At 52.8% G+C, this 25,058-nt stretch overlaps 1 protein-coding gene across 2 annotated transcripts in view; it reads left to right on the forward strand.

Annotated features, from left to right (window-relative positions):
• The first annotated feature begins 9,498 nt into the window (after window positions 1-9,498).
• Window positions 9,499-25,058, forward strand: part of LOC102083464 (Krueppel-like factor 5) — a 29,348-nt gene continuing 13,788 nt past the window's right edge. Inside the window, exons 1-2 of one of the 2 annotated variants that reach the window (XM_021294157.2) lie at window positions 9,505-10,263; window positions 24,483-24,530. In XM_021294157.2, the coding sequence (XP_021149832.2) occupies window positions 10,099-10,263; window positions 24,483-24,530 (213 nt within the window). In that variant the 5' untranslated portion in view covers window positions 9,505-10,098. Of the gene's footprint in view, window positions 10,264-24,482; window positions 24,531-25,058 lie in introns of both variants that reach the window. The other variant, XM_005498058.3, reaches the window with a different exon arrangement.

Below are 25,058 nucleotides of genomic sequence, written 5' to 3' on the forward strand. Positions count from 1 at the left end.
CCATAGGATGGAGGATTTTTAAAGGCAAAAATGATTTTTTAAATGTAAAAATGACTTTTAAAGCAGCTCAGGCGAATACCCCCCAGACACCTGGGAGCAGGCGATGGTTTTTGAGGAGACACGTTGCTCCAGAGCGGCCACGGAAGCGGCTGGGGCAGACGAGCTGCTTTCCTGCTTGGGGTTGCCATTGGAGGAGCAAACTGCAAACGGGAACAAGATGAGGCGTTTTCTCGGTCAAGCAAAAAGCCAAGGTGATGATGGCGTTGCATGAAGTTTTGCCTTTAGAATGTCAAGCCCTGAGCTGTTTGTGCCCAGACTTGAAGCGGCCCCGGGACAGGCTGCGCGGGCGCCCCGCGGCGCAGGGGGAGGATGCTGGCAGGGCCGAGGCGCTGTTTCCCAGGGAAAACGCCTTCGTGTGCACCCAAACCTGCTGCTGGAGGCCTGGAAGCACTCTGCTTCGGCTCCACAGTGTCCTGTACGGCGAGACCTGCGGCTGCTGGGGGTGACACCGGGCTGTGAGCGGCCCCTGGCACTGCAGGGCTCAGCCTTGGTGTCCCCTGAACCCGTCTGCGAACAGGGTTGTTTTCTCCCCCGAATTAACGCAGGAAACTCGGAGAAACCGCGGGGTCCCATGCAGGGGTGCTGGTGGTGATAGTGGCTGGGACAGAACTGGGGCTGCACCCAGAAAGGGAGGGAACAACTCGCTGCACTGATGACAGATGCACCTCTGGGTGTCACCGTGTCCCTCCTCCCAGCTGCCGAGCACAGCTTTTTTTTCACCTGCAGAGGAAAACCCCACTGGCTGCTTTTCTCAGGTGCCTGGGCTGAGCCCATGCAGGTGGGAATGCAGTTTTGAGGCAAAGTGCCTTTTTCCTTGTTTTTCCCCCTGTTCCCCGATGTTTTCCTGACAGCGGGTGTGACGCCGGGGGCCCCGCAGGGTGATGGATGCTCGCTGGGAGGAGGTGGCTGATGCGGGGAGCCCAGACCTGTCACAGCTCCGTGTGAACGTTCTCTGGGTTTTGCGATGTCCCTGTGCCAAGGAGCTGCTGCCGGGCACCGGCAACTGTAAATATTTACCCTGGTGACGGCAGGGGGGACGGGATGGGGGGTGCCTGACATGTCTCTGCAGGCAGTGCCCTCTGCCACCCCTCAATTTGTGCAGAACTGCTTCCCCCAGCCCATCGTGGCCTGGAACCACCCCGCAATATCTGGGGTGATGCTCTTGGACCCCGCTGAATGAGCTGCCAGCTGCCCAGCCCTCTATCCATCTGTCTGTCCATCCACAGAACCACACAAAATCCCAGAATGTCAGGGGGTTGGAAGGGACCTGGAAAGCTCATCCAGTGCAATCCCCCCATGGAGCAGGAACACCCAGATGAGGTTACACAGGAAGGTGTCCAGGCGGGTTGGAATGTCTGCACAGAAGGAGACTCCACAACCTCCCTGGGCAGCCTGGGCCAGGCTCTGACACCCTCACCAGGAACAAGTTTCTTCTCATATTTAAGTGGAACCTCCTGCGTTCCAGTTTATACCCCTTGTGCCCACTGGTTGTCACCAAGAAGAGCCTGGCTCCATCCTCCTGACACCCACCCTTTATATATTTATAAACATTAATGAGGTCACCCATGCATCCATCTGTCCATCCCACTTTGCCTGTCCCACCTGTGGCCAGGGACGGATGGTTGTCCGTAGTGTGACAGCCAGAGTGTCATTATGGAGCTGAGGCAAACATCCCCCTTCCCTGCCACTGCTGGTGGAGGAGCTTGGGGAGCCCTTGGCTCACCCCCTGGCACTGGCTCCGCTGTCCTCTGTCTGGCTCTGATTTTGCTCCTTTCACCCTTTCTCTTCCCTCTAGGAGACCTTTTGGGGTGCTGAACCTCCGCATCCCCCAGTCCCTCAGCAGGGCACAGGGTGGCTGAGCTCCTGGTGTAGGCTGGGGTGGGTGGTGGGAAGGTGGGTGAAGCCCCCAGGTCTTGGGAGTTGTGGGGTCATGTGTGGGGGGTCACACAGGGTGGTGTGGCAAAGGGACATCAGTCCTTTCTGCAGCTGAAGGTCCTGCCAAAAAAGCAGCAGAGTGCTAACCCCTCCCCAGGGCTTGATATCATAATCTCATGAGGTCCAGACTCTGCATCCCCCCACCCTGCTCTCCTCTATAAAGCCCTGAGGGTGCTAATTGGTCTTAATTGCTCTAAGCAGCCTCACCTGAGACCTCTAGCCCTGCACCTCTGAGCCCATTTAAGCTCAGCCTGAGGCCTGTAGCTTTTCCCTGAGCTGTGTTGTAGCTGCCTGAGCCCTCTGCAGCCGTGAGCCCTACTGGCTCCCCAGCTTGGCCTTGGACCTGCTGTCTGGGTTGTGGCTCCCGTGGGAGCTGCTGGCCCCCACTGTGTCCCATGCGTGGGGATGTGCACCTCGTGGCCTCCACAGTGAGGCAGCATTTGGCAAAGCTTCTTGACCCTGAAGTCATCGAGCACCTATTTTAGAGACAGCACAGCTGAATCTTGACCCTGTGACACCCCCAGGTGACTTTCCCATATGTCTGTGAGCCTCTAACATCTTGGTGTCCAAACAAACACCATCAAGAAGTCCCCTTCAGGTGGCCGACTGGGGTTGTGCTCGTGGCTTGGCTGTTCCCTCGGTGGCTATTGGGGAGATGCCCTGTGCTCTTGAGGCAGGTCTGGGCTTTGCTGCAGCTCTTACCATTGTCTTTATTTTTTGGGCATTGCTCCTCCAATTGGGGATTGGGGATATCATGCCCCGTATATATCATGCCTCCCTTGTTCTGGGTTTATTGATGCTTTGTGTGGGGATGGTGAGATAGGGCCTGTTGCAGGACCCCCAGGTCTATCCCTGCGGCCCAGGTGGGAGCACAGGGACCCCCCCTGCCCTGGTTGTTTTCTGGGTGTAGCAAAGATCAAAGGCTGGGTTTTTGCAGGAGGAAGGCAGATATCTTCCCCTTCCTTCCACCCTGCCATTTGTCCTGGAAATGTGCCTCAGCATCAGGCCCTTCTGCTTCCTCACCCTCCTCCGCTCCCAGGAAACCCTGGGGTAGCTGCTGAATTTCACTGTCCAGGGCTGTGATACCTCCCAGTGCTCCAGCACCACGTAACTGGGGACACTGGGGGCCTCCTCAGGACTCTTTCCCCATCACCCAGCTGCCTTTTTCTCTGCCCCCTCCTTACGTCATGGCCCAAAACTGCTTCACCCCTGTGGACGAGCAATGACTGCGTGGGGGGCTGCAGCCTGCTGGGGTCCCCGCTTGGCTGGTGGCATCTCCACCTCCATGGGGTGTGCGATGGGGTGGCCTTTGTCCTGTGGGGTGTGACGCTCATCTGTCTCCTTGCTCCAGGGTCACCTGAGGTCCCCCCGGCTGGTTTCTCAGCCCTTTCCTGGTCCCGGTTTGGCAGGGGGGTGCTGGGGGCCTCTCCCGCCTGCCAACCCGGCACCGCTCAGACCGGTTTAGCGAGTGGATGGGGCGGTCGCTTCCCCTTTGAAGGGCTCCCAAGAAGGATTTGATGACTGGAAACCTCCAGAGGAGGAGAAAGGAAAAGACAAAAATAGGTGGTTTTGGGTTTCGGTGGGGAAGCGGGGGGCTGAGGCGGCAGGTTGCTCCGGCAGCTTTGCAGACCTCTGACTCTTGGTGGTGGTGAAAGGCAACATGAGGGAGGGTGTCCCCCTTCCCTGGCCAGCTTGTGTCTCCAACAAGGCTCCCAAACAGCACCAAGGCTGAACTAGGAGGTCCGGGCCCAAATCTTGTGTGGGCTCGCTCCAGGGAGGTAGATGCAAAGAGGACTTGGGGATGTCCACCATAGCACAGCGAGAGGTGGGTGCTCCAGCCACCGCTTTGGGGGTGGATGGCTGAGTTTGGGGGCTGCAGCAGGATGAGGAGGAGGAAAGCAAGGCTCAGTGACCCCCAGCCAGGGTCTGGCCCCGCTTCTCCTGCCCCACATGCCAGCCATCATCTCCTTGGTGGGATGTGCCGTGGGACCCTGGCCAGGGAGGTGACTGAGGCTGTGAAGCTGGGCTGTCACCCTTCTAGGGCTGGCTCCTGGGGCTCCCTTGTGACTAAACCCAGTAGTGGGGTCTGAGGATGGGTGAGAGCTCCCCTGGAGCTCAGCCAGCGATGCTGGAGACCAGCTGGGGGTCCCTCTGGCTGCCAAGTGGTGCTTGAGATGGTTTGGGAGGTGCGAGCTGAGATTTATTTCTCAGATTGATCCAGATTACCTCAAAGTTTGATATTTTTTTTTTGCCTTTTACCCCAAGTCTCCATGCCTCAGCCCAGGGTTTCACCTCCTGGCTCCTGCACCTCCTGCTCTCCATTGAGAGGAGGACCCAGGTGTCCTTCCTTGCTGTCTGCGTGAACCCTGAGTGCTCGATCCCCACCCAGCGCTGCGTGAAGACACCTGGGTCTGGCTCCCCAGTTCTCTCTCACCAGCCACCAGAAAGCCCATCCCTTCCTTTGCATTGCAAAGAGGAGACATCAGCTGCGGCCCTCGGTTTGAGAGCTGCTTTCAGCTCCACCGTGGACCCTCCTTCACCAGGTCCCCTTTCCCCAAGCCTACTTCAGCATCTCAGTGTCAGCTTTCCCCCCAAAAAGGGGATTCTGTACCTGAGGAACAATGGGAGGAAAGCAGGTTGTGTAGCTGCTGTTATCACTGTGCATTCACAGAATCCCATAATGTCAGGGGCTGGAAGGGACCTGGAAAGCTCATCCAGTGCAATCCCCCCATGGAGCAGGAACACCCAGATGAGGTTACACAGGAAGGTGTCCAGGCGGGTTGGAATGTCTGCACAGAAGGAGACTCCACAACCCCCTGGGCAGCCTGGGCCAGGCTCTGCCACCCTCACCCCGAACAAGTTTCTTCTCAAATTGAAGTGGAACCTCCTGTGTTCCAGTTTGCACCCATTGCCCCTTGTCCTGTCACTGGTTGTCACCAGAAGAGCCTGACTCCATCCTCCTGACACTCCCCCTTTCCATATTGATCCCCAGGAATGAGTCCCCCCTCAGTCTCCTCTTGTCCAGCTCCAGAGCCCCAGCTCCCTCAGCCTTTCCTCACACGGGAGATGCTCCACTCCATCATCTTCATTGCTCTTGTCAAGCAAGACATGCTGTCCTTGCTGTTGTGTGATACGGGGACATAACGGGACCTTAGACCATCACCCGTCTCTGTGGGTGCAGCGTGGTGGGGGCGTACGGAATGAAGTGCCTGGTGGTGCTGATAGACTCAATGCCGTTTCCCTTCCTGTGGGGCTGGTGGCAGATAAGGGCACTGCGGGTGGCTTTGGTCCATCCCTGAACTGAAAAGCTGCTCCTCCTCGGGAAATCATCGCCAGGCGAGTGCAGCCCCGCGTGCGCCCCGCTTCAGGAGTGGGGTTCATCAGCCCTGCGCTGCAAGGCCACGCTCTGGTGATGGGGTGGAGAGAAAAGTAGCGCTCTGGTTTATAAATTTTATCATCTGCAGGTAAAATTCCCAAACTTCCCAATTGGTACCCAAGGAAACAGAAATACTTTCCTGAAAATTTTCTTTTATCTCTATTTATACTTACTCCCAGTGACAATGAATGAACAATATGATGGACCTGCATGAAGATGAATGGGACTTTTACACCCCACCACCAAATCATCCATGTGAGCAAAAATAAAAATGCAGTTTAATTGTTTCCTGTAATACAAGTGAACAAGTGATGTAGCTAGTAAAGACATTAGAAATGGGCTAAAGCAAATCCCCAGAGGAATCTTCCTGAAGCCCATGATTGTGGGTTGCAACAACATGGGGTGGCCCCATTTACATTTTTGAAACAGCAGCGAGGTTTGCTGTTTGTACAATTCTGGGTTGTCTTGCAGCGCTGACCTGAGATGCGTTTGTCTGGACAGTGCCCATCTAGTAGAGAGGGACATCCAAGTACACAACCCTTGTAATCCAGGTACACCAGCAGTAATAAAATGACTGGCACTAGGATTAAAATAAATATGATAGAAAGCTGCAGAGGAACCTGATGATGCCCAGGGCGATGCTTAGGGCAATAACTGGAACAATTCCCTGAGGTCTGGGCAAGCAAAGTCAGGCCAGGACATTTTAGGGGGTTTCCTTGAAAACTGACACGAGTGTCCACCACCAATCTGGCTTCTCTAGTATTTCTAGTATTTATTTTATTTTATTTTATTTTATTTTATTTTATTTTATTTTATTTTATTTTATTTTATTTTATTTTATTTTATTTTATTTTATTTTATTTATTATTTTATTTTATATTATATTATTTTATTTTATTTTATTTTATTTTATTTTATTTTATTTTATTTCCACCAGAAAGCAGCCCCTTGTAACCCTGTTAACAATTCAGCCAGGCATGGGGACATTTCTGATGTTGCTGTGACAGGTGTACGTTCTGTATGTGCAGACCTTTTCTCCTGTTGTGATTCTGCTGAGGATGTCCCTGAAGTACCACAGGATGCTGTTCCAGAGTAAGGATAAACCATTCCTGGATGTTACAACAGGCCTTACAAATTTGTTTAGTGACTGGAAACTCCTTGGGGGTGTCTGTTTTACCTTCTACCCCTGCCAGGTTTGCTCTGCTGATCACTGCTTGTAATTCTTCACCTCTTGCATCCCCCATTTCTTGCTCCAGTTTCCGGAATGCTGCCAGATCCAGCACCTGTAAAGAGTCTTGAGACCCCATCCCCATTTCTTGTGCCAGTGCATCCTGGTGGGTTTGTACTGGTGCATCCACTCCATTGCCAGGGAATTCCCAGTTGGATAAGCATGATTGCACCTGAGGTACTTGTGGTTGACATGATGCTGGAGGAATTTCCTTCTTTAGTCCATTGAGGACCTTTGTCGCATCTTGTATCAGTTGGGTCCTTGCCCCAGTCTTGGGATTTATGACGTACCCACGATCCCTGAGCCACCATGTGGCTTGTTCCCCTTCCTGAGACGGAATCGTGGGAATAGTTCCTTGGTATCCTTGTTGACGTTGATACAATTTTTGTGTTGTTGTTTGAAACAGAGGGGCTAATGGCCCTATGACACCTCCCATCCCTCAGCAGTAAGCTATGCTCCCAAGTGCAGAGGTTTCCCAAACACTCACAGGATTTATTACACCTTTAAACAATAACAAACTCAAAAAGATTATATAGGTAGTCAGCACACACGATCAGATGAAATAATGATGCCTCATTTTTAATTTTGATGGTACAAAATAATGGCATGTAAGTTACACTTGGTACATGTAAGCATGCAGGTAGCACTAAGGACCACCTTCTGTCTGGTATGGCTAGTTTACAGTTTTCTTCTGGAAGACAAAAAGGAAATTGAGGAATTCTCCAGTCCTTATTAGGTTTTGATTCAGGATAGCGATATAGCACTCCAAAGTCCTTAAGGATGTGTAAGGTGGGCACATCACTTTTTGGGAGACAAAGATCTGCATGGGGACTTTGAACGACTGCTTCTTCTAGGGGAGCTAGATGGAATTCTTGATCATCTTCTCCTTTGTCTGTGACAGTGCTCAGGTAAGGATGTCAGAATGGGTGCGTTTGGTGGTCTGTATGCAGCAGGAGTTCTTATCCAGGTTCCATAGGTTATTGTAATTCAATAACACAATTTTCCCCAAATTCTAAGCAAGATAAATGGAAACAAAATTGTTTTCTGAGCCTAATACCCAAATTTGCATGTGAATATCAAATAAGTTCACCAGCTAGACTTTGATCGGGTATTAACTCTAGTATTTTCTGCCCAAAGTTCTTATATTCACAACAAAATACCTCAAGGCTGTATGACGAGGTGGGTGATGTTGATCACCGCCTAGCTGCTTTACAGACGGGATTAGGATGTTGTTGCCAACTCCCCCAAAGATGGTGCTGCGGAGCCAGCCCCGCGCCTGCCTTGGAACCCTGCAGCCCTGCTGCCCGTGCCCTCGCACCCTCCGCTGTGAGCATCAAGCTTTTGTTGCATGGTGGGTTCCAGTTTCCACGCGTGGTTCTGCAAGGCTTGGTGGAGATAGACCCTGGTGGAGATAGACCTGGGAGCCTATCCTGTCCCTGGTATCTGCTCCAGCAGCAGCAGGGCTTCCCTGGAAAGCAAACCACATGGAGAAGATGCTCCTGGCACAGCCTGACCGGTTCCCCCTGGTTTGCTTTTTCAAGGGCTCAGCACCTCTGAGTGTCCCGTCCCCCACCACAAGAGCTGAACTTCACCTTGTTCAGCTTGGTCCGCTCCTCAGGAGCACCCAGACATCAGTGCAGGGTCTCACATCGATTTAAACTGTTCACTTGGTGTATTTGTTGTGTGTTTATGCTGCTGGCAGACAGGGGCTGTTAAAACCTGGCTTATCCCCATCCCACGCTGCTTTCCCTGTGTTTATTAAGGGCCTCATCCTGCTCAGGGCAACGTTGTCTCACAACTGGAGGATGTTTTATGCCAGTGGTGTAGAGCTGGTGCCCTCGGGGAAGGTGTTTCCCAAGCGGTTTTTTGGAGCTGTCACCCCTAGTCCCACTCTCTGGGCTCATCTCCCCCGGGGGATGCTTTTCGGACCCTGGTGTGGATGTGGTGTGGGGGAACGACATCCACGAGACACCAGAACCCGCTGCTGTGGCTCCTGGCATCATATGAATGACCACGGGCCTTGACCACGTGTGTGGCTGGTGGGGAGTCCCTGTGACCCACTCTGTGCTCACTGGGGCGGCAGCAACCTCGTGGGAATTCAGTTTCGGATTCAGATGGGAGTTCAGATTGGATATTGGGAACAATTTCTTCCCCAAAGGGCTGTCAGGCATTGGAACAGGCTGCCCAGGGCAGTGCTGGAGTCACCATCCCTGGAGGGTTGGACAGATGTGGACATGAGGTTCTCAGGGACATAGGGTAGTGCCAGAGCCAGGTTATGGTTGGACTCGATGATCTCGAGGGTCTTTTCCAACCAAAATCGTTCTATGATTCTATGAAGAAGCTTTTCCCTTCCCTGGCTGGACCCTGGCTCCTTCCCTTTGACCAGGGAGCATAGAGCAGCCTTAGTGTCCCCCCTTCCCCCCATTTGTGTGGTCCCCAAGTCCTCTGGAGGTGCCAGGGATGTCCTGGGAAGGGCGACAGCAGCAGCCCCCCCTGCAATGGCGCAGCCCACACGGGATCCTGCAGCGGGAAGTGGGGAGGGGGGTCCCAGGGCAGGGGACTGTTGGGGCTGGATGTGTCTGGAAGAAAAATGGCTTTTTTTTTTTTTAACCAAAAACTTGATTTTTATTTCCTTGTTGCTCTGGTTTTTTACACTCCTTTTCCCCTCCTTTCTCAAAAAGAGAAACCCAAACACATTAGTTGCTTGCTTTCTCTGTAGGAGCTGAGCTGGAAAACAATTTTAAACTTTTTTCTTTTTTTTCTTTTTCTCCCTTTTTTTTTTTCTTTCTCCCCAAAGTTTATCCCTTTTTCCCTTCACTTAAACAACTTGTTTTTGATCCTTCCCTTTTTCTCCCCTGGGAAAGAGCAGTACGGGCAAGCAGGAATCTCCCTGACCCTAAAAATCATTTTTCGTGCCGAATTCAACCATTGTTTGGTAAACGGCACTTTCTCATTAAAAAACCCCCGCCGTTGCTTTTAGAAGCTGAAACACCCCCCCATTTCAGCGCAGGGGACTCAGTTTGGAGAAAGTTTCGGTGCTGCGGGTTGTTTCAGCCCCGCAGGTGGGCTCAGCCCTGTCGGGGGCCCGGGGTTGCGACCGAGCCGTGGTCGCGGTGGCCGAGCATGGCTGACGGTGAGGATCCCGGCCACCCGCTCCCTCCCGCAGCCTTTTATCGGCCGGTGTCCCGGTGGGGCTGCCGGTGGGGCCGTCGGCGGGAGCCTGATTGGCTCGGCACCGTCGCTTCCAGGTTGGCGTTCCTCATTCCTCCTTCCTCCTCCCGCAGCCCAGGTAAACCCGACCCGGCACTTGGCCTCCCAGGATTAGCAACTCGCTCCGGCTCGCCTCTCTCTTCAGTTTTTTTTTTCCCCTTTCCCCTCCCCTTCCTTATTTTTTTTTTCCTTCCCCCCACCCTTTTTATCTTTTTTATATTTTTTAATATTATTTTTAAATAAGATTTGTTTCCCAGCCGGGGGAGCAGGCGCGAGGGGCGCGGGAGGAATGAGCAGCGGGCTGGTGCTGCGCACCCCGCTCCCCGAGGACGCCTCGGCATTTACGCCGCTGAAGCCCGTCACCATGTCGGGGGAACCCGGCGAAGACGCCCCAGTCTTTGAGGACATCAAACCCCTCACCCGGCCCCTGGAAAACCCGCCCGACCTGGCGCAGGTAAGGTGGAGGCCGTCGCTTTGCTGTGGGGCAGAGGGAAGGGGCAAACAGCGCCTGCTTAGGTGCATGGAGGCTGCGAATGTCTCCTGTGAACACGAGCGTGGATTTTGACTTAATTCTGCCTTGTTTTTCTGCTCTTTGCTAAGACACCTCTGTCGCTTTGTACGCTCACGCTTCCCCCTCCGCCGGATTTTCTCTTGGGCGTGTTGGGTTTCATTTTTTTTGTCCTGCCTTTCTTTCGAAACACCCTGTTGCCCATTTTGGAGAAGGGCTTGGGTTTGGCTTGCTCCCCAAAGCTGGGGCTCAGCCCCTCTCCCCTGGGGGTTCTGGGGGCTCCGTGATGCCGACAGCTCTCAGGGAAAGAGCTGGGCGATGGGGTTGCCGTATCTGTGTGTGACGGGGGGCAAAATGAGAGGCTATTTTCTATTTTATTTGATTATCATTATTTTTGCTGCTACTACGGCAGGGAAGGAATGCTCCTTGAAATTCCCCGTCAGATTGCCCCCTGCATGCTGGAGATAAAGACGTGGACAAGCGGCTTTAGGGCTTTGCTGTACGCGTGCCCCTCTTGCACAACCACCCCTCTTGCACACCCACCCGTGTCCTGGCCCATGGCAGAAGCGTGTTCAGGCCCTGCTGCCCACCCCAGGCACAGGGACAAGGCTCTTCACCCATGTTTTGGATGATGGACCCCTTGTCCCACCAAGAAGAGCCTTCAACTGCTCTCCCTGGTTTGAAGGGGGTGAGCCAGACTGTCCCCACCCCTCTGCCACCTTTTCAGTCCCCTTCTCCCTGCAGAGGAATGGGGTGAGCTGGGACGCGGGATGCCCAGCATCGCCAGCAGCTAATGATTAACTCCGCGCCCCGTGTCCCCAGCGCCATTTTGACTGAGGCGGGAGGGCGGCTCCAGCCCCTCGCTCCATGGCCACCCCATGGAGACCCCCTTGTCCTGGAACCCCCTGGGAGGGCATCCCCATGTTGGGCAGCTACAGTTCAGCATGGGGCAGGGGTCGGGGTTGTGTCTCCATGGCCTGTCTCCCCTGTCCTGGTGGCCCTGGTGCCCCAAGGGCCAGTTCTGGGGCTCCGTCATCCTGAGGGGGGTGGCGAGGTGAAGGCAGCGTCTCCATTGCCTTATTTCTGTGTGATGCTCTGGTGATCCATTATCACCATGCGGGGTCAAAATCGGGGGAGAGGGCTATGAAGCCCACTCCTCCTTCCCCTACGGTGGTCCCAGCTTGATAACCCTGGGACAGGTTTGGGTGGGTTATCTGAAGTTGGAGGGTTGGGTGGTGGCTCTTCAGAAAGGTGTGGGTTACCTCTGGGGCCCATCCCTGGTGGGAAATGGTGGCAGCAACCTGCTTGGTCTGAGGGGAGGGTGAGGATTACTTTCTCTCCACCTTTGTAGCCCTGGCTGCTGGGTGGGATTAGGCAGTGGGGCTAATGCTTACCCCAAACCTTGGCCATGGCTGCGGGGTGGATGGGCAGCGGTGCCTCCTGGCTTTGGCCAGCCCCGTGCCACCTCTCGTCCTCCTTGTGGGGGACATGGGGATGCAGAGCCTTCCCATGGGTGGAAACACCATCCCATGACACCATCCTTGCTGCCCTTCAAAGGGAAGAGGGGTGTCTCACCCTGGCTTGGCCTCTGCGGCCATGCCACCCCACGGCCGGTTTGCTCCGGGGTGGAGGCAGCCGCCCTTAGGGGTGGCCCATCAGAGGCGTCATCCCTTTGCTGTAGACCACCCCGTGTCACTTCATGGACAAGGGGGTCCTGGGATGGAGGCTGCAAAGCTCAGCTCCAGCCCACCTGCTCTCCATACATCATCCACTCATCCCCCTGCAAATGCGTCAGGACTTCTGTGCAAACCCACCCAGTGTCAAGCGCTGTGGGTGGCAAAACCCTGAGAGCCTGGGGCTGGACCCCACATCTCTCAGGGAGGAGTTTTCCATGCGTTGGCCCCCTTTCTCTTAATGAATACCGAAGGCTGTGGTCACTGTAGGAGAGATGCTGAAGAAGCTGCTGTAGCTGGAGGGTGGAAAACCTGGATGGCCGCACGTCTGGGAAGCCCTTTGCTCTGGGAAGGTGTTTATCAGAGCAGTTTGACAAGACCTATGGAAAAGGCTGTGACCTGTCAGAGCTCCGGCTCTCGCCCACAGGGCATTTCCCCTCTCCTGGCTTCTGTCTCAGAAAGAAAGGAGCAAACTCACAGCTAATCTCTTTATCTCGCTGGTTGCAAAGTCCCCACCCCACCTCCACAAATCGCTTTTCAAACAAGAGTGGAAGGTGGGGGCTATTTGCTGTCGAAAATTTTATTCGATCCGAGTCAGATGGAAATAGGTCCTTTGTGGAGTTTATGACCAGTCTGTTCCCTTTTCGCTGCCTTTGCAGCTGACCTGCCCCAAATTAAAAAACAAACAAAAAGAGAAAAGAGGAGAGAAAAGAGCTTGTGAGAGAAAAGCACTTTTCCTTTCTGATTTGACTCAGATCGGCCACAAGGAGTATTTTCCCCTTTAAGTCTCAAGAGGCAAGTGCTAGAAGGAAGGTAAAAAATAATAATAAAAGAAACCAAAAGCAAAGCATGTCCATGGAAGCATTTCAGAAGACGGGGAGTTGGTCCCTTTGTGTTGCTGCCAGATGCCCTCCCCGACGAGCAAAGGGGTTTTGGGGCACTTGAGGGCTCATCTGCTGCTTCCTCCTTGCTGCCCTTTGCTCTCCAGGTCTGATAAGCCAAAGCAGCTCCTGGGCACCTCGTGGTTACCTGGGGCTGGGGAACCCTCCTGGGATCACCTGCTGCTTGTCAGACACGTCACTGTGTCCCTCTGGGCTGGATTGGACCTCCCAGCAGATGAGCTACCCCACTGCCCTGTCCTCTAAGCCACCTCATCCCTCCTGGAGGCACCTGTGGCTTTATGCCATGGTCTCCCTTGGGTGTACGTGTGGTCCTCAGTGGTGCAGTCCCCATCCCTGCCCTCTTCTGAGAGCTGTTCCTGGGCTGACAGCTGCAGTGATGGAAAGTGGGATGGTGGGAACAGATCCAGGTTTCCACGATCCTGGAGATGTTTCTAGAAGGAAGGTTGGTGGGGAAGGAGGTGGCGCTTCCCCTGATCCCTTCCCAGCATGTGCAGGACAGGAGCTGGCTCCCAATGGGCTTTCCTGCAGCTGTGATGAGCATGAGGTGCTGGTGATGTGAGAGGGGTGGCCTGCACTCATCTCCACGGTTGGGTTTTCTACAATTAAGGAGAGAGGAGAATGGCATCTGTCAGGGGTGTCTGCCCTGCCATCGACTGCCGGGTGCAGTCACCTGTCCTCGAGGAGTACCTGTCTCAATGGGTCATACCAGCCACGGATTTAGAGCTGGTGTTGGAGGGTCACTTGTGTTTGCAGCGCTGTTGAGTGAGGTCAGGACCTGGTGAAGAATCTGCTGAGAAGAGAGATGGACAAACACCCCGGTCCTCTGGTTTAACCCCTTGCTTACCTGTATCGGGAGCCCCAGTGGCAGCCATGTTGAGGCCAGTGGGGACAGAGGCTGTCATGGGTGGTGAGCAAGGTCCTGGTGGCTGTGGCTGAGAATAGCCCCAAGGCTGCTCCTCTTTCGTTGTCTTGCTTTCCTTGGGTGGGCTATGCTGCTGCAAGCTGAGAAATGGGAGCAAATGTCTCCTCTTGTGTCCTCTAAGCCTAGTTCCAGTTTCTCACCCCTGTGCTGGTGAACCTCCCTCCTGCCCTTCCCTTGCATGGGAAGGAAACAGCTCCAGCATCTGGGAGGTGCTCGAACAGATTAGACGGTATCAGGATGGTGCTGTTCCCCAAGAACTTTTCCTGGTGCTTCAGAGCCTCAGTACCATGAATGGCATTTCCCACATGCTTTCAACAGAGTGGGTATAGGTGCTTGTGCTGTTCCTCTGACTTTATTCTGGCAGGGATTTTGCTTCTGGTATCACAGGAGAAGCTGGGCCAAGCATTTTTAGATGTGTTCTAGCTTTCTGGACCACGCAGGAGCTGATTCAATCCTGCTCTATCCCTGCGGGGCCCTGTGTGCTGTGTCCTGCATCTCATGGGTCTGAGACCCTTTGCCCACATCTTTGTCAGGAATGTGGCTGTGCTGGGGTGATGACTAGATGGTGGCTCTCTCTTGGGCCAGGGATGGACTGTCCTGCTCCACGGTGGTCCAGCATCTTGCACAGCCCATTTGGAACCAGGGTAATGGGTCTTGCTCATACGGAGGTGGTTTGCGTTGGGGCCAGGAATGACTCCTGCTCCACTTAATGTATTAGTAGAGATGTAAAAGTCCACAGCACAGCTGTCAAGGAGTGATTCATGTCCTTGGGCTGTTGGGAGTTGCGTGCAATTAATGAATTCAGCTTTTCTGCTGGGAGAGAGGAGATGGTTACTTTGCAGTTTTACTCTGGGCCTATAATGAGATGTTGACAGCTTGTTGTGGCTGGAGGTTGCTGAGCCTGGGCATCTTTCTGCAGTTTAAAGTCACTCCTGGGGTGCTCAGAGGGGACCGAAAATACTGTTTCCTCTCCCAGGGTCTTCCTTGTCCCCAGCACACTCAGGAGAGAAGGCCGTGCTGCTGAATGTGGCCCCGGGTATGGGAACACCACAGACACGATGAGCTCAGCGGGGCCGTGCCTGTTTCCAGGGCTGTGCCCATGTTTGAGGATGGGCTTTGAGCTTGTGGTGTTGCAATGCAAAGGTGTTTCCCTGCCTATCTCTGCTGGATTGTGACGGTACCTGGGGACTACGCAGGCTCTGCACCGCCACGTGTCAGACCGGCCGCAGTTCACATCGTAACCATGTGCTGCCTTTGGTCCTCACCCATGCTTTGCTCCACCAGCCAAGCAGGGAGCCGAGCTCCGGCCTCTGCCAGGATCCCATGTTTACATTGTGCAAACAGGCGTGGAAATGGAGCAGCCTGGTGTGATCTGCTGAGGATTCAGAGACCCGGTGCCTTCCTCCTCTTTCTGAGCTGCTCAGTCCATGTGATGTGCTTGTGCGGGCAGCGTGAAGTTGCGGTTCTTCACTCTCTGTTGGCTGGCTGGGATGTTCTGCCCTCTGACATCCTCCTGGCTTTGCAGAAGGGTTCCAAAATATCCATGCATTCCGCAGAAGTGTGCAAAATGCTGTGCAGAATTCATTTGCAAAGGCTGCCAGCAGGCTGAGCAGGCTCAAGGGATGTGCAGAAACACATGGGTGACACGGAGATGTCCAGTTAAAGGCTGGGCAAGGAGGATCGAGCTCACTTGATCATAAATCAAGATGGTGGGTTGGCAGGTGGTTCAGGTGAACCCTTGGTGGCCTCTGCCTAGAGGGATCTCATGAGGGATGGATCTTTTCAGGCTGTTTTGCTTTGGGATCAACCGGCACTTGATGCTTTCAGGATCAGGCCCCACAGATTTGCTAGTCTGATGGGTTCTCTGTCTGGCAGGTGACTGCAGGGCTACAGAAAATTAAGCTGGAGTCCCCAGAAAGGTTGAATTTGTCCCTCTGCTCTTGCAGGACAGTCCCCAGGCAGGACACCTGTGTCAGGTGGTGGTGAGGGGCTCGTTTCAGATCAGATCCTGTTGTAGGAGCAGGTCCAAAGTCAGTGGGGAGCTTGCTACTGCTCAGCACACTTTAGACAAAAACCCGTGTTATCAGTGAGCCAAAGACTGGGAAAATTGGGGGATCTCGGCCGCCGTGTTTATTTTATTTTTGGTAATCTCCCCACCCCGCAGACTTCCCATGTGTGTGGGTGCGCACGCAAGCGCTGCTGGAAGCAGACGAGGTGTAGGATGAAGTGGCTTGGCCCAACGTCGGGCTGGCCGGAGCACAGTGGCTTTGTCCGGGTGGTACAAAGGCTGATTGTTCTGCCCGGGGGAAGTTTGGCTCAGGAAGGTGGGGAGCGAGGGAAAGGGACAGTGCCAAGAAAGAGAAAGATTACAGGTGTGCTGTTCCTTTTCCTCCTGCGCAGCCCTAGCTGGAACCTGTTTTCCACTTGCTGGCATGGGAGAGCTTGCACATTAGGCAGAAAAGCTAATATATATATATTTATATATATATATATATATATTTAAAATACTGAAAATGCAGGTATTTAAGGGAGGAAATGAGCAGGGGACCCCGACTCCATAATAAATGCAACAGATTTCCCTTTATCGCTCTTCCTGAACGGTCTGTGGGAAGCAAACACAGTCATCTGAAGTTACTCACGAAGGTCTAGGGTTGTGCATTTCTGGCCACTGCATCATCAACGGTGAATTGTCCCCTCTCAAACCTGTTTGGTCAGCTACCTACGCTATTTTGTTCTCGTTCCCTGGTCCAGTGAGTTCTTTTATCTAACCCATTCACTGCAAATAATCACACTTACGACCGTCTTGTTAGCCGAGCCCCTTGATTAGAATATTTGCTTTTCTTGTGCTCCATTGGTGAATTACATGAGTCACAGGGTACAGTTGGTGTTTGGGGATTGGATAACCAGTGTTTACAATTCAGATGTTCTCAGAACTTGAGCTAGCATGAAAACTCTCAAAAAACCCCCATGGGCTGTTTACCACATCAAAGAGGTTCAGCCCCTTCTAAGCTCAGATTGAAACTCAAACAAAGAATCTTTCATTAAGTTCAGAAATGCTTGAAGAATTCTTTGAGATTTTATTTATTTATTTATTCGAAGTGTGATGGGGACCTTCAGTTTCCACCAAGGACAGGATTTGCAAATATTAAAATTCATTTAATGACCTTGCACTTGTACTTTCCAGTACAAGCAGGAGAAGAGAAGGGCCAGAATTCGGTCCCAGTATAGCTAGTCTGAAAATACAGGTATTTATCGCTTGCAGGTGGAAATAACATCATCTATCTGTTATCATGTCTCTTGCATCTAAGACAATTCCTTTCATGAAACTGAACCCACCCTGGAGAGGGCAGAGATATGCGGCTACCAACTCACCAGCCAGTTCAGCCCATCACTTTAATGCTGCATGATCATTTTCAATTTTGCTGCTCCTCAAGGACAGTTCAGGGACCTGAACCCAGGTGTGGCTGAATACATTCAACTGAAAATCCTTCTCAGGAATAAAAGGTTTGATGGTGTTCTCTAAAATGTGGAAACGACCCGGGTTTGTTAAATTGAAGGGAAGAATTGGGGCATCTCCCTTTCCCAACTGCTTGTTCAAAATGCCCTTGTTTTAGAATGTAACGCTTCATTCTGAGCAACTTTCAGTATTTGGTGTTCTTATAGTTCTGCATCGTGCTTTTGGGAGAACTCAATCGTTAGCTTGTCTGATAGACGTCACCTCTAGAACACAACGAGTGTTACATCCCTCTTGTTTCCCAGGGGTTGGCAAACCCCAGGCTCCAAAATGCTCCAGCTGAAGCTTCTCTGGGGCTTGGTGCCTTCTCCACAGGAACTGTCCTGTACTTGTTATTGGCCCATGCCATAATCAGCCTCCCTTCATTAACAGCAATTGGCAGTTCATTTCTATGCAGGGAAAATGTGGAAAGAGAGGGTTTAAGCTGAGGAAATGGATCTTGAGGATGTCTGCTGTCAGGCTAACAGAAGGACCCTCCTAGGAAATACATGGGGTAGCAAGCGTGGCAGAAGGGGCTGGAGCAGGCAGACCTGCTCCAACATCCTCGTCTGTCCCTGACTCCAGCAGGATCTTCTTGGCCTTGTGCTGTGCAAGCTTGAAAGAAAGAAGTTGACCCAAAGACCTACTCATTGAAACATCATGTTCTCACCTGCCTTAGGATTTGGTTTGCTAAGTGGTTTGGTGAGGAAGTTGAGGGCCACAAGGACAGTGGGATTTGCTGTCTTAACGTGAAACCTGACCTTACTTCTCCCAGACATTTCATGGGGTATCAGGCCTGCCTCGCGTGTTTTACTGAGAAGAACAGGCATTTTGGCTTGTTTTATCACTTGCTGAGTGCCAGGAGGACTTCACAAGCCCCAGCAAGCAGTGCATGACTCACTGCGCCTTTGTCAGACCCTGCCCTGCGAATGTGCTGCTTTTCTTCTCATCAGAGGAGGCGAGGTGACGAGTGTGAGCTTTTAGATGGTTTGAGTGAGGCCGGAAGAATCCCACAGTAACCCATCTGGAGAAGCTCCCTGACAGCTCTAACAGCCCACATCATGCTCGGTTCAGGACTCGTGGCACTGATGTGTAACCAGAGGGGAGCTGGAGGTATCAAGGACAAACCCTGTGTCCTGTGGCTGTGCAATGGCTAGAAACAGGTGGACAAATTTGTCCAGGTCACCCTGGGGAACAGTGATTTCTGAGAGCCTCCATCTTCTCAGATTCAGGTTGTGCTGGAGCAGAGGCTGCAACCGAGGAGAAATAGAGTTGCAGGCGGGCCTGCTTCTAGCTGATGGTCCCAGCAGGATCTGCAAGGCTATCCAAATTCAAGTCTTGATTGTACGCATGCATAAACCAGGGGAGTGCTTGAATTTCTGCATGTTTTGGCCAAGGCTGAGGTAGCTCCAACTCTCCTAATCTTCCAGGAGTTGAATTGACATTGGATTGTCTTGTTTTTCCATCCAAATGGCTGTACCAGCTCACACCAACACTCTATGCAGCTCAACCTCAGCTTCCAACAGTGGGTGCCCACTTAGCTTGATGGAAAACCTCCAGCTGGCTTTGATGGGCTTGACTCTAGTACTTGCTGAGCAAGAGCAGCTTGGAAACAGCTGTACACAAAGGCATGACTCCCTTAAGTCCTCATGTCCTCCTGTCCCACACTTTGAGAGCTGCCCTCCCGCCAGGGCAGAGCATAGAGCAATGGGTGAGGAGACAGGGCTGTCCCCATTTCCCCACCTGCCTACGGGCTCCATCCAGTGCCCAGATTGTGGGTGGTAGGTCTGCAAAAGGCAAAACCAGTGTGGAGATACTCTAATGTCAACTGGGATCCCCCACCCCAGTCTAGACCTGCCTAAGGTGAGATGGGCTGAATGGCCGCTATGTTCTGCAAGAGATGGTGCAGATGGGCCAGAGCTGTCTCCAAAGTCTACCCTGCTAGTTATTTCTCAGTCCATTTACGGCTTTATTTTTGGAAAGGTTTGGAAAGACCACTGAAGTCTGGCTGCTCCAAACTGCTTCTCTTCCAGGCACTTGACCTTGGAGTTGGATGAGGGTGTTTTTCCTGGTTTCTTTGGCCTTTGTGGTTGTTGACTGTAGTGGCATGATTTCCGTGATAAATAACCAAGGTAGATTGCCTTTGAGTTAGTTGTTATCAGTTGTCAGAGGAAAGGAATAGCAAAGAGTCAGCAAGTCTGCTGGCAATGTTGCTGCCAGAGCCCAGCCAACCTCCCAGCTGCCCACATCTGCCTCGGTGGTGACTCTTGGCGTCAAGGAAATTCCTTGTTCCTGAGAGGTGGTGGTTATCTTGGGTAGTTCAAACACACAGGTAGGAAAAAGTACCAGAACAGTGGTCTGAAGCATGGGGCTGGGTCATCCGTGAGCTCCTGTGAGAAACCTGGAGAAAGGGTGTATCTTTGTCCTGCTCCAGAAGCTGCTTTTTTAGGTGGAAAGGTGTGACAGCTTCAAGATGGAAAGCTGGTGGGACAGATCACCTCTGGCAGTCTTCTCCATGGACTCCAGAGAGAGCTTGCACAGGGACTTCAGCTTAGGTGCCCATTTTCCAGGTGGCCAAAGCTCGTGAAGATGAATCTTGCCCCACTGCATGTAATGCAGGCACAGCTGGATGCTTTGAGGGCAGCACTAATTTCTTGGAATTGCTCCTAACCTCTTAAGAGATAGAGCAAGCAGAGGAGTCCACTGGGGCCTTCTACAGCCCAGCACCCACCTACATGAGCACAGAGTTCACCTCTACTGCCTGCAAAGGTGCTTTGTTATTTAGAGCAGCTAAACGTTTGGCCCTGTGTTTACTTGAAAGGAAGAGTCCCGGGGGTTTCTTCGCTAATCCTGTTTTGCAGAGAGTTCCAGAAGACTTGAGGAACAAACAGAAAATAACGTCGATCGAGGTCAATATCAAAACCAAATGATCAGAGTAACAAATATTTACTCAGGTCAATATTTAACTAGGAGACAATAAATGCTGATATTGAACCAAATCTGTATATAAATACAGTCTATTTATAACGTATGCCTTTAAAGGGGTAGTGCCAGGTACTTGCCATGGGTTTTGATTGATGATTATCCTCCCCATTGTTTGCCGATTCCCTTGGAGGCTGGAGTTTCATGCAGGTGCACGTATGAGAAAAAGGCTGTACTGCGTAATCCCGGGGCATGGACAACAGGCGTAACCGTTGTCCCACACATGCCTGCGCTCAGGGGGGTCCCTTTCCCCAAGGAGGGACCCCCTTGCACCAGGAGCGGGTGCCCTGGTGTCCCACCATCCCTTGAACCCTCACATCACCGGGTTCTGCCAAGAACTGAAGTAACTCCCCCCGTCTCGAGTCCTTTCTCCACCAACTGCTCCCTCTGCCAACTTTACAAGCTCATTGCCTGTTTAGCAAACATTGATTTCTCTCCTTGTTCTCTGTTGCTGCCTGTGTGGTGACAACATCTGATGTTTCTATGGTGGTTTGTTATTTATCAACTTCAGATTAGAAAGCGTTTAATCATGGGAAAGACACGTCCCACCTCCTGCCTCGACAGCCTGCGGTGCCTGGTGCTCTTCTAACGATGCTTGTGGTTAATCACTGGCAAAATGGCACGGTTGGCTTGAGCGACGCTTTTTTCTGTGTCGTCCCAACAAATGTTTGTCTTGGACTTTGTGTGTATTGATCGATGTCCTGATAACACCTCACCCTGCCTTGACGACATTTGAAAGATGGATAGAGGTCCCCAAGGCAGGAGGTTCCTGCAGGACTTATGAAAATTGGCAGGTGGTAGAGGGGAGAGACATGTCAGCACCCATTAGCCACAGGGGAATCCACTCAGAGAGAGCTGGGGGAAGCAGAGATTCACTGTCTGTGTTCTTCACCGAGCACCTGGCTGGTGGGGTTGGGTTTTGGTGATTTCACAGTGCTGGGTGCTTCACGACACACAGCTATTTCGGAGGTGGCTGAGGTTATCGTGCCTTCCAGGGGATTTTGGTTGCCAGGTCCCAGGTTTGGATGTGTCAGTGCTCAGTATAACACAGTCCTGTTGGTCCAGTGACACAAACTGGTGTCCGAGGACCTTGTCTGGAGTGGACAAAGTGTTTGTGCTCACCCCTTTTCCTGCTTGCTTTTTGTTTTTTTTTTTTGTTTCCTTCTTTTGTCTGGCAGGTTGAAGAGATTCTCCTCCATGGCCAGAAATAAATACTACTACTTTGAGGGGAAAACACGGGAGTTCAGTGCTTTTATTGTATGAAGGGCTATTCGTATTGGCTTTCCCTTCCTGGCCAAACTGAAGATCCCCATTTGGACACCTTCAAACATGCACAAGTTTTGCTGATGTCTACTTTGCCTGTATTTCTGCTTTGTTCACTTTTTGCCTGAGCTACTGACCTATAATTCCCTTTATGGCCGCTGGAGCCCTTGTCGATGCAGCTGGTGGAGTCTGAGACATGCCCGTCACTAGACCTTGTATCTTGTGCTCATCTCCGGTGATTGCAATGATGGCATTGCTAACATCTATAGGGGAAACTGGGCCTCTGAAACCACCGAAGACCTGGTAGCTTTTCATCTAGAAGGCATTGGAGGGCTTTCTTCATCAAGTCACAGTGGGTATCTCTCTTACACTGTTGAGACAAACTGAGCTTTCTGGCTATGTCTAAGTTCAGTCCTTCTCAAAAATGCAAGCATGTGGTTAATTCCCTGCCTGTGGCTGTTGGACAGGGAGGAAGGGATGGGCTGTTCCACATCATTGCTGTCTCATGTGAGCCCATCGCGGTGTCCTCAGCTGCCCTCTCCAGAGCTGCTCCAGGCAGGGCTGCACTGTGACACCAGGACCCACCTGGGCTGGATGAGAAGTCTGCAGGGACCCAGTGTCTATGGAGTTTCCTTCTGGTGGGGACCGCTTTGCCCTCAATTGCTTCCTTTGTGTTTGTGCTGCTTACCATGGAAGGTCTGGAATGCAGACAGCGGGCAGAGCAAGGGTTTTGTTGGTTTCCTGGTGTGGTTGATCCTAAAATGTGGGATCCAGCAACGGGACCACTGCTTGCAAGCTCAAGCATTACTTGTGAAAGAGCTTGGTTGAAGTATACAGGTGCTTCTGCAACTATTCCAGCTGATGGAGGCGATGTGACGCAGCTTTCAGCCCCCAAGCCTCTGTAGCTCTGACCTGGAGATCTCATGTTTAAGCATCTCCTCATGCTTCCAGGCATGAAGATCACAAGGAGACCGGTGGCTCCCCAGGCTGTTTGGCACCCGTCCTCTAGCAAGGCCTTGCAAGGAACACCCTCCATTTAGATACAAGTCCCAGAATATGAAGCCCCCAAAAATGGGAAAACTGAGTCCATTGAGTTGGTTTTGCTTGTTTTCTGTGAGAAAGAGGGAAGCATGGGCTGTTTTCTAGCCCTTGCTGTTCTGCTGAGCAGCCTGACAATGTGTGCAGGACCCCAGACTGGAAGGGTGAGAAAAGGCTTTACCACAATCTTGTTGAACTGGAGAAACAGTAGAGGTCAGGGTGAAACTTTGTGGTTGTGGAGGAGAAAATGGGCTCACTGGAAGCTGCTGCCAGAGAAGGATGTGGAAGGAGAATGGGGCACAGGCTGGTGCTTAACTCACAGATAAATAATGTTTTGGGGTTTGGAGATAACTGTTCCTCTTTACTCGGTGCTGGAGGACTGTGGCTTGTTTTGGCACTGACCTCAGAGAAAGGATCCAGGTCTGGGTGAGAGATGTGAGAAGAGACCTCAGCTCTCTGTGGAAATCTGAGGGGAATCAAGGCAGGAGAAAAGAGGTGTGCAGGACATCTGCAAGCACGCTGTAGAGTGTATGTGCAATGATAAATGATGTGGAGTGATGCCTTGGAGATTGCTAAGCACAGGAATAGGCTAGCTGGAGGAAATATGCAAAGAATGTCCCTGGGGACCACAGTGTCAGGGTGGCTGGGGTATCTGGTGCTGTCCTGAAGATGTGTGATTCCCCCATGTCCTCTGGAGGAGCCTGACTGTGGTGTGATGCTGAGAACTTCACCTTGGAGGGGCTGGATCTAGCTGGTGGTGCTGCCACACTTCTGTCCCAGCTCTGGTTTCATGGCTGAGGCTCTTCTTCTTGAATCCTTGCTCTAGCAGATGCTGTGGCACGGGGAGCTCGTTAGATGTTGGGCAGAGGAGTTGTGGCTGAGGCATGCAGCTGAGCACGGTGTCCCCCGGCTATTGCAGCACCTTGTTGTGCGTGCCTGTGCTGGGGAGGGGGTGCTTTGTAGATGGGAGCCCCATGGGGACTGGGAGAACTTACTGGTTTGACTGGGCTGGAAATCTCTGAAGGTCTTTGCACCATGCCTCAAAGCCTCCTCTGGAAAGCTCTGTATTTCTCAGCTGTCTTTACTTTCCCTGTGAGAAGCCCAGAGTTCACCCAACCTTGCAGCCAGGCCAAGCTACTGCCCTGATTCACCAAGAGAAGGTGATGATAGGAGGTTTCATCTAAACATAAGGAGAAACTTCTTGACTTTGAGGGTGACAGAACACTGGAACAGGCTGCCCAGAGCGGGTGTGGAGTCTCCTTCTCTAGAGACATTCAAACCCACCTGGATGTGATGCTGTGTGATCTGCTCTGGTGAACCTGCTTTAGCAGGGGGTTGGACTGGATGATCTCCAGAGGTGCCTTCAACCCCAATCACTCTGTGATTCTGTGATGGCAAGGCAGAGCTGGCTCTGCTCCCACCTCTGGGCCGGGGGGAAAACGGAGGCTGAGCTCGTCTGCTCTTCTTGTGGCCTCCGAACCCTCGTCCCTGGTTCTGCAGGGGAAGCCTGGATTCAGGAGCTGGTGCGAGGTGCCCCCCTGAGCCATGGCCCCACGGCGGGGGGATGAGGGGTCCCACACTGGGGTGGGGCACCCACCCAGATCAAATATGGCTCCTGCCAGCCCCGCCCATAGTGTGTCTGGCCACGCCCACAACAGGCAATCACCCCGCCCACCCGAGGGCTGGCTCCACCCCCTCCCTGCTGGTCCTCCCGGCCTGCAGGTGGCTATGCCAAGGCTGGGGGCAATGGTGGTTCGGTGCTGGTGATGGTGGCTTGAGGCGCTGGGGCTGTGGGGGGCTGGGGAGCGGGGGGTGAGCCCCTCCATGGCCGGGGGTGGCTGGGCACAGGGGAGGCCGTCCGCTCCACTAACCCAGCCCTGTCTGCCCCACAGCTGCACCCGATGAGGATGGAACAGCGGATGCCGCCACTCATTCTAGAGGTGACGTGTTTTCCTCAGCCCTCCACCCGTGTGCTCCTGTCCCTGCTGGTGAGAGTGTCCCTTGGGAGACTGAGCTGGGACCATTGCTCCATCGCCCAGGTCTGCTGGCGAGGAGCTGGTGGCACCTTTGCTCCCTCATAGAATCACAGAATGTCCTGAATTGGGAGGGACCCACAGGCTCATGGAGTCCAGCTCCTGTCCCTGCACAGGACACCCCACAGGTCACCCCGTGTGTCTGAGGACGTTGTCCAGTCTCTTCTTGAACACTGTCAGGTTGGGGCTGTGACACCTCCCTGGGGAGCCTGTTCAGTGTCCAGCACCTCTGGGTGAAGAACCTTTTCCTCATGTCCCACTGACCCCCCCAGCACATCTTCTGCCATTCCCTGGGCTCTGTCACTGTCACAGAGAAGAGCTCAGCCCTGCCCCTCCTGCTCCTGCTGAGGAACCTGCAGCCCATGAGCTCTGCCCTCAGTCTCCTCCAGGCTGAACAAACACAGTGACTTTAGCTGCTCCTCATACGGCTTCCCC

This window comes from Columba livia, chromosome 12 (genome assembly GCF_036013475.1).
Source record: "Columba livia isolate bColLiv1 breed racing homer chromosome 12, bColLiv1.pat.W.v2, whole genome shotgun sequence".
Lineage (NCBI taxonomy): Eukaryota > Metazoa > Chordata > Aves > Columbiformes > Columbidae > Columba > Columba livia.